Below are 9524 nucleotides of genomic sequence, written 5' to 3'. Positions count from 1 at the left end.
GAGCTTGCACAACTTTGGTTCAGTCAGAGAATTTGAACAAAGTTACAAATGCATCAAACTGCAAGCTCAAAGCCACCTGATATGCTTAAAATTTATCAGGTGGGACTAGAGAGCTCAAGAGGAAGAGAAGCACACACACCTCCAAATTGTGCATGTTTGTTCAGAGATTACGAAAGATTTTAAATTCAGTCAGCTGCAACATAGGTTGGTCTCACTATCAAAAAAAATATTTAGTAATATGGATAAACACACACAAGTAGCATTTCACAACATTGTGATATATGTACAATTTGCAATAAAAACATTTGTGAATAATTTAAAAATAGAGATTTGTTTAATGTATGGTTTTCATTGCAAATATATGTGCACAGCACTGTGCTATAAAATATTTCTGCATACAATGGCATGCTGAGAGAAAAAAAAAATCATAGTCTTATTCAAACATTTGTGGAGTCTCCTTCTACAGAAAGGTGCAGAAGCCTCTCTTATTTGGAGGTCAGATTCACACATTGTGAGACAAATCAGTGCAATGAAGGTGTATGACAATATTATGACCAACTAGGTTAATAATCTTGCTAGAATCTAGTATCGTTCAACTACTCTTAGACTCCAGTAGAACATAGGGTGGTATTAATCTAATCAGAAAAGATCTTTAAGCATACTTCACTATTTCTGACCGTTCATAACTGTTTTCATTTGTATTAATAAATTAAACTTGTAGGCTTTTGCATGAGGGCCCTGAGATTACTTTTGTTTTGAAATGATGCTGCACAACTATCTAAAATAAACAAAACTTTTAAAACGTTTCATGCTCTACAAGTTTTAAAATGAAAAACTATTCCAGCATCCAGCATCTTTATTTTAAATGAATAAAGAATTCAATCAAATACAGCAAACACTTTCACTCAAGTTTATTATCAATCTATAGTACAACTTAACGTTAGTATACCAGTTTTATTATAACAAAATAATCAAAAGGCAGATACATCATTTAGTGCAATAAAAATAAATTCCACTGAGTGGCATCTTATGTAACCAAGTGATCCTTTGTGATATTGATCACCAGGTGTTTTCATGAAGAGATTCATTTGTGTCAGGTCACCTTCAGTATGGTTTAGGAATTTAGAGCCATTTCCAGTTGTGGTTCATAATATGGGTTCTTAATCTTTTAAATACAATGCAGATACAGAGTGATAAATGTTGAGTTCTCTTGTAAGTTGCTTTACTGAAACTTAATTAAAAGAACAATATGCCATCATAAGTATGTAGGTGACTCATCACTCTGCAACCATAATTTTTATAATTAAAGAAAAAAAAACATTCTAATTTTCTGTTAAGTTTTTATGTGATTTCCAAACCATGGAGACTCACTATTTAAAAAGGTGAATAGAAAAGGTTGGACAGCATGAATGCACTGTACACTCAGAAACAAAATTTACCAAGTGTCATGTGTTTAAATAAAGCTTACGGTAAGTGAAATTACATACCAGAAATCAGAAGAAAATCTGTTCTGACAAACCAGAGATCAGGCAGGTAGTATTTTTTTTCCAGGCATAAGCCATTTTTGAAATGTCAGTAGTCTGCCTATAATTTGGCATATATTTGTCACACCCTTCTGTGTTCAGGCACACACTTAAGCAAGTTTCAGACCCATAGCCAAAGAGCAGCATACTGCTCATAACCAGACTTTCCAAGAGATATCAAAAAAATCCTCTTAAGAGATCATCGGCAGAACAACAATGGTTCTAAGATCTTAACCAAAGCTTAATGTTTGCTTTATAGCTACTTTAAATGTAAATCCTTTTTAATAGCAAAGTGTGCTGCTCAGCTGGTTAAGATTTAAAATGCAATACTGCATTCTGCAAAAAAAAAGTTATCAAGTGTGTAAGCTTTCTCTAATAAAGTTGGACAGATATAATTCAGTCAATATAGTACAAAGCTTAAATGTAGGGATTAAAATGCTGTTCTGGTCAGGATCTAAATGTGCTATGATTTTGTCATCTGCATTTCTGCAACATGATTCGAGCATTTTATTCCATTACAAAGAACAAGGAAAGGGTGGCACTTTACAGGTAGACCAGCTTGATTGCTCTAGCCACTTTAAGAAATTAACCTTATTTACAGAGGATTTAAAGATACCTTGCAAAGATTTATTTTCCTTAGTGTACACTTAACCAGAAAAAAAGAGAGACAGAAGACTGAATAGCTATTATAGGGCATGTCTCAGAGGAACCATTTTAAAGACTGTTTTACTAAGTATTTGGGTTTTCTTGCAACTCTTTGCTAAGTCACTGTTTATTTCCGGATTGTAAAAGCCATTTCTATGATTCCGGAGTTAACCTTCAATAAAATTATTGACGTATGTTAATTAGACTACTTTGCTTATACCCATTTGTACTCATTTTTATATGAAAAATAGATCATCTTAGCCACAATCCTGAATTAAAATGCACAATGAAGATTGACATTTCTAGAAGATGCTCCATTTACAGAAAAAGATCCAAATTCTACAATTGAAAAACAATCAGAGAGGATGAAGAAACTAAAACCCATAAAATTATGACCCTAAAATGGTTTCATGTTCCAGTCAAATTACTGACATCCCTCAAATTTTAGTTATTTAAATACAGGGGATCCTCAGGTTGGTCTCAGTACAGGTATAAAATGCGTATAACAAATGAGTTGCAATCAAACACACACATGCACACAAACACACATTCTCTCATTCTTGGCAGCGAGTTTCAAGTGTAGTGAGTCAGGCTTTCAGCATAAATCTCAGTGAGCGAAACACTAAATCAAACATCCTATTACAAAATATAAATAAACTTTAATTATGACACAATTAACAACAGTTCTTGGAAATATTTTCTTCATTTTAACATGGAGAATTTCTTCATTTAGGAGCGCCAGCAGCTTTTAAACCTACACGCCCTTTAAAGGATTCAAAAGTGCCACAGACTTATGAACTCCTCTCAGAGCGGGATGTTTGGTCGCATCCTTGACGACAACAGAGGAGTGTTAAGATGTTCAGCTTAGTTACCACTCTCCAGACAGTGTTAGACTCCAAAAATGTTCAGAGGGTTCTAGGAAAGGATCCACCAGTCAAGGAGAAAAAAGATGTCATGTTGGTTTTAGGGTAGTTCAAGGAAACAAGTCCAGCTTGGGGGCCCACTCCAGAGCTGTGTTAACCACAGCAAGAGCTGCTGCCCCTAAAGCCACAGTCAGACCCATGACTGCCAATCTGACGAAGCGTCGGGCAGTTGAAGGCTGTGCCACAGTCATGACAGGGCTCGCTGTCGAGCTCTCTGGAGAACCCTGCTTTTGTCTGCGTCTGCGACGGAGAACTGTGTCCGGCCGTTGCTGAGTAGATGCAAGCTCAAAGTCCTTAAAGGTAGAAGTCGCCATGCTTAGGAGGAAAATAGAGATGGAAAATGGGGGAGAAAAAAAGACATTGAAGAAGTTAATAGAAGAACAGCAAGTTACGCTTGTTGGTGAAAAGCAAAGGAAAATTTTATTTGTGCTTTATATTGAAAGGGGATGTGAGGGAAAGAATTAAAAGATGGCACAAACAGCCTGTAAGGGTAACATGTTTACAAGCATCAGTCCTAAGGACTTAAGTACCTTTCATGTGCAGCTGCCTCTCTGGCCAGTTCAGAGGGAGGAAACTGGACAAAGAGGTCTCCAGCTCGGCTTATCAGTGTCTCGTATGGCAGATCCTGGGGAATCTGAGACAGCAGGTGATGGACCATTGCCATATCACATTCACAGTCCAACACCTCCTCCTCCCTGTGCAGCACAATCTGCAACAAATAACACACCCATTCCTCAAGGGCCATCATGACAAGTGCAAGCATTTACTGTGAGTGCCATTGAGTGAAAGAGTCTGCTGTCAGGGGTGCAACAAGCTGGAACATTTCAGAGAAAAATCGGGCTTGCCAAACTAGTTGCAATCTCGAGGAAAAAAAAACAACAAAAAAAAACATGTCGAACATCAAGATGTGACACAGCTAAAGTGACCCTACTCCTAAGGGATCAATCACATCAGCATTCGACTATTTCTCTTTCTATCAAAGATGGGGGTGGGAATGTGCTAATTTGTAAATCTGATTAAGTCACAGCAGCATCTCAGTAGAGTAGAATTTTTTCCCTTGTAAATGTATGTAGTTTATGGCTTATTCCTAATAAAAAATATATGTTTATCAAATTAGAATATTCCAAATTCCTACAAAATCCTGGGGAAGACGGTGAATCTGACAGTTGTTCAGCAGACAACCACTGACATCTTACACATGAGTTATAAGATGCGAAAAGTAATTGCTGTACCTAAGAATAATAGTGGAAAGTTAAGTGGAAGGAAAAAATGTGATGGGAAAAGAGAAACAAGAAAAAAAAAGCAATAAAACCTCAGCAGCATCATGGGCAGACTGCCTTCATGCCACGCTGCATAGATGTAGTAATGCATGCATAACGACCCAAACTAAGTACTGAGTGCATATACTGTACAGTACATTCCTATTTTTTTCATGTTTCTGTATCAAAAATATTTTCTCTGATGAGATATTCAATTAAGAAGACATGAGAGGAAACTTACCACAGCCGCAAAATAGATTGGCATCAGTGGATGGCAGGCCAGGAAAAAGTCATACAACCGTACAACATGACGGAAATCAGAGAGCACATGGCCAAACCAGGTTATCAGCCAGCTGAGAGCAAAGACTGTGCCCACTTCAGCCCTGAGAATTAATAAAAGACTTACAATGAGATTAACTTACAAACAAGCCTGAGATCATTCACAGCTTCTTAACCACTAATTCAGGAGTGCCCAAAGTTGGTCCTCCAGGGCCGGCATCCTCCATGTTTTAGTTCTCTCCCTGGTTTAACAAACCTGGATCAAATGATGACTCGTTAGAAGGCCTAAGAAGAACACTGACATGCTGAAAAGGTTGTTGGTACTATCAGGGAGGGAACTAAAATGTGCAGAATGCTGGCCCTCGGGGACAGACTTTGGGCACCCCTGCACTAATTTGTTTCACCAATTATATTCATACATTCATTTTTTTGAAAAACTAATAAGATATGATGAGATATTTTAGGTTACATGAGGAGACCAGACAGAGCAAGTCAGTTCAAAAGGCCATCAATGGAATCAGCGCGCCAAGCAAAGGACTTAATGACGTGCTGCTTACAGTCCAAAGTTAAGCTATCATAATAGGATCAGTGTTCTGTTAAAGAGCGCAGAGACTGCATTTAAAATCTTTTATCTGCAATGTCTGTGTATATTAATGTGTAATATTTATGTGAACTTTTTTTGAAAAATAGAACATTGCTTCTGGATTTTTCACAACAGAACATGTCAATAAGAATTAATATTCAGGGATTGCAAAATTCCATTCAATGCTTATAGATTTATGTCCCTGCAAAATTGTTATGCCTGTCTACATTCTCCATGTTTTCTTTTCTCTTAAGTGGCGCATGTATCGTCCTTCCCTTTCTGCCCATCCTTCTTCATATAACATGAACGTTTTGGAGGATTTTGCTTTTTGAATATCTACCAGAGCCAGCATCATCAATCATAGCTGTGTATAAAATAACAAGGAATCCTACTGCTGCATGAAGTCCTGCACCTCAGGGTTGACCCTTTCAATAATAGGCATCAGATAGTTAAGAATGTGTTTTGTGTTGTCCATGGTGGGGTCCATGAAGTCCCTGTGATAGAGGCCAAAACAAAGAATTCAGATTTAAGTCTAATCTAACCTTAAAAGATAAACTTAACAGAAGACAAACTGCTGATCAATTTGCTTTTGGCATGTACCTGAGGTGATGTGTGGAGAGTTTTTCCACTAGAACAGTTGCCAGGCGCTCCCCCACGACCAACAAAAAGGTGACAACAATGTCATGGTATCCCTGGTAATAGTGCAGCTGGGGATTACGTTGCAGAACTCTCAGGATTATGTCAATTAGTTCTTCCTGAAGACCCTCTCTCTGCTCATCTGGCATACCTGCAGAAGCGCATTGAAGATAAAATGTTGCCGTTATACGTTTTCAGTCTTGCTGCTTTTTAATATCTTAATATATTTAAAACATCAGGGCAACTAAAAATAAAAATGTATATATATTTAAGACAGACAAGTCAAAATCTGTCAAAGCTAACTTTTATCAGCAATTTTTTTAAAGAGAAACAAATGTGTTTTAATAATATTCTATTTATATAATAAAAAATTGCATTTTTGAAATGGGTTTTGAGGATGCATTAAAAGTGAAGCGTATTAACTTTAATGCTGAAAAAACAACTTAATCTAAACAGGGCTGTTCATAAATAAAAACTTAAGTTTATTAACTAGGATCAATTTGAAATGTAAGTAATTGACTTGGAATTTGACTGTACCATTGATTAAATCAGCTTTTTTTGTAAACAAGCCTTGAGACAACATTGTTGTGAGCAGGTGCTATATTAATACATTTACTTGAAGACACATTCTTATTTAAAAATGAAACTTTCACTTGCATACCAACAAATACAACTAATGACAGATATTAAAGTTTGGTGTGTGATCAACAATGCCACAAACTCAGACTGGTGGATGTTTGACAATCCTCTGCAAGACCAACTAACATAAGCACAGCATTTCACAACCAGTTCTTACTTGGAAAATCACTTGTGAGAGGGCTTGACAATTTTTTTTGTAGTGCAAAGTGCATCCAATAAAAACGACATCAGTGTTGACTGCCAGCTGAACCCTTCAGGTCAGCAAGTAAGGGTCAAAAATTTGTCAGACTGCATTAATTTCAAGAGAATGTTTATTTTATTTATTTATTTTTTTAGCAGAATATAAAATTTTGAAAACCTTTGCAGAATCAAATTCTAATATGATACTCTAAATTAATAGGAATAAAACGTCTTGTCTCTTTAATATAAAAAACAAGAATTTCCAGCACCTTAACAGTAATTTGCATGAGATTATGACATCTTCCTAATAAAAGCACCTCACATGTTAGACATACTGCAAAGACGTGAATAACAGCAGGTTGTTATGCAAACTACTCACCAGGTGGAAACCTTCGTAGAGAACGCTGAACATCCAGCAAGACCTGGTTGTAATCTTTATTGTTTTCCCGTTCTACTTTTTCTGGACAGGACAAATTGCCATTAGCAAACAGTGTATGCGAGGAGAAGTTGTACCTGATCAGAGTGTGAAAATAACTGCCATCATGGTAAATAAAAAAAGCTGAAGTTTGTTCAGGTGCAGGGGAAAATATATATATATATATCCAAAATTCCTTTTTATATGCATTTGTATATATATAAAAAATAAAGAGCTATGCAAGAAACGGTACCAGGTTCTTGATCCAAAAGGTGAGGGGGGATGTTGAGGAGCCAGGGCCAAACCTGACAGCGAATCTCATCAGTCAGCAGTCCCCCCTCGCTGATTGCCATCCTCCTCAGCGTTGCTATGTCCACTGGATCCACACTCAGGGCCTGGGTGATGTCTGCAATTTTCCGTTTCCGTTTGGTTTCCCAGTCTACCGGGGGAAAAAAATGTATATTCTCAACGCTACAGTTAAAAATCAATAGTAAAAAACTGCAAGCAGAATCTAGAGATTACGTTTTAAAAAGTTAGTGAAACCGATGATTGCTTTCGTGAGTAGTCGCAACCTGGCAGTCTTTTAATAAACTTTACATGATGCACTGTTTTCCACGTACCTTGCCTTCCATTCATCGGCGACGACGAGCGATCACTTCTACTCGTCCTCATTTCGCTCCTCTTCTTGGTGAGTTCTTATTGCAAATCATCTCTTGACATTTCTCGGCTGACTAACCCCCTGTTACAGTTCTTATGCCTGCTGTAGTAAGATAGCCGTTGTTTTAATTAGCAACGGCAGCCTTCATAAAGACACGGCCCCTGACAGTCTTGCTATTGTGTTAGCTAGTAACCAAGCTGGCACCGCACTGGTCGGGTTCTATAAACGATACTTCCACTAAAAGAGCCATCAGTTCTTTAGACCGCTGGCTGAAAGGAATATAACGTAAGAACCGCAGAAACAGCTACATGTTTACACTGGCGGAAGTGATCTGCATCAGAGTTAGCTTCCCTGCTAAGACTGAATGATGACGTCTGCTCCAGCTGAGTGGCGGAGTCAGCTCCTTACCAGTCAGCCGGCGAATGGCCCAGCTAAAAGGAGGGCGGAGAGCGTTCTCTTTTTTTCAAAACAAAACGAATCAGGGTATGTATTTCAGTTCCATTACATGTTATGCAAAATAAGGCCACAACTAAATACAAAACAAACAAACAAAAATGCCTAATTCTTCTGATATCCATACTTTGCTCTCAAATACTGATCAAGGGTTTGCTGTAATAGAATGCAAGTAAAGTCATTTAAAAGTGGAAAATTATTAAAAACATGACAAAAACACATAATCAGTTTCCTTACCCTGAATGTAATTTCACCATAGATTTTCACCATAAAAATCTTTATTTGTTTTAGGAAGTTGATTTTTGTATTATTATTATTTGATAACAGCATAGGAAAACACATATTAACACTAGCCATCACATGTTGTTCTTCGGTGACAAACTGCATTTCAGTTGGCATGTAAATAATAGATTGTCTAGTAAAGAGATGGTAACTTTAGAATCTTGTAGCAGGAAGTTATGCAACAGTCTACTGGTTTCGTTTTTGATGTTGTGGTACCATTGGCCCGACGTTGTGAGGAGTGTCTGGCAATGTTCCTGCAGTGACACCAAAACAAAAACTCAGAGTGGAGCATCGCTAGTTCCTCCATTATTTAGAGAAACTAAATGCACTTAGTTCCTCTAAATCTGCAGGACCCTGTTCTCAGTTATGTTGCTGCTAAAGTAACACAAGGTGCAGGATCTCAACACTCACAGCTCCATTGTTGTGAGAATGTCAACAGGAAGTGATGTTTGTTTCAGTTTCCTCAGAAACAGTTTCTGCCGTACTCTGTTTCTCTATCCCCGTGGTGTTATTCAACCAGATGAGATTATCAGATTTTCATGCTTCGAGGATCTCAATGCAGATCACTTCCTCTACTGCAAGGCTGATAATGCTGGGAAATGTGTGCTCGTGACTTCTGGGCGACATTCATCCTTACATTCATTTTATCCACACTGTGCATTTGGAGCGGATATCTTTGTTGGGCAAAGGGGAGGAGCAATATTAAATCAAGGGCAAACTGATCAAGCCATGTAATGACTGATCATGTAAATTAGCATATGAAAAACATACAAAAACCCCAGACCACCTGCTGCAAGACCAGGGCTTAGTCATGTTCAGAAGAAGCTCAACTTTGTGATGTTAAATAAAGGACCGCTGCTCTGCTCTCCGGCTACGGTGACAATAAGGACAAGTGTAAAATTGCAGCAAGGAAAGTCTTTTTATAGGTTTTATTTTACATTTCGTATCCTCAAATGTCACATTGCAATTTATGGATGTTTTACGATGCTTATTCTAAAATAAAATTACAGTCATTCTGTAAATAGCACCAGTTTGAGATAAACAGGTCA

At 37.6% G+C, this 9524-nt stretch overlaps 1 protein-coding gene across 1 annotated transcript; it reads right to left on the bottom strand.

Moving 5' to 3' along the window:
• Window positions 1-890: 890 nt before the first annotated feature.
• tbc1d20 (TBC1 domain family, member 20) lies at window positions 891-8131 on the bottom strand. The gene is made up of 8 exons (XM_032549816.1): window positions 7703-8131; window positions 7336-7521; window positions 7047-7127; window positions 5813-5999; window positions 5605-5706; window positions 4592-4733; window positions 3622-3800; window positions 891-3406 (listed from the first exon to the last, which is right to left on the bottom strand). Exons 1-8 carry the CDS (start codon window positions 7752-7754, stop codon window positions 3142-3144), a joined length of 1194 nt encoding a protein of 397 aa, XP_032405707.1. The 5' UTR covers window positions 7755-8131; the 3' UTR covers window positions 891-3141.
• Window positions 8132-9524: the final 1393 nt, after the last annotated feature.

Source organism: Xiphophorus hellerii, chromosome 20 (assembly GCF_003331165.1).
Source record: "Xiphophorus hellerii strain 12219 chromosome 20, Xiphophorus_hellerii-4.1, whole genome shotgun sequence".
NCBI lineage: Eukaryota > Metazoa > Chordata > Actinopteri > Cyprinodontiformes > Poeciliidae > Xiphophorus > Xiphophorus hellerii.
This window is presented reverse-complemented; position numbering and strand designations above follow the sequence as displayed.

Excerpts from the sequence above, each read along its gene's own strand:
- tbc1d20 (XM_032549816.1), bottom strand. The coding sequence starts at position 7,754 with ATGAGGACGAGTAGAAGTGATCGCTCGTCGTCGCCGATGAATGGAAGG. Across the intron at positions 7,522-7,702 it reads GCCGATGAATGGAAGGCAAG|ACTGGGAAACCAAACGGAAA; the intron begins GTACGTGGAAAA and ends TTCCCCCGGTAG. Across the intron at positions 4,734-5,604 it reads GTGCAGGACTTCATGCAGCA|GGCTGAAGTGGGCACAGTCT; the intron begins GTAGGATTCCTT and ends ATTAATTCTCAG.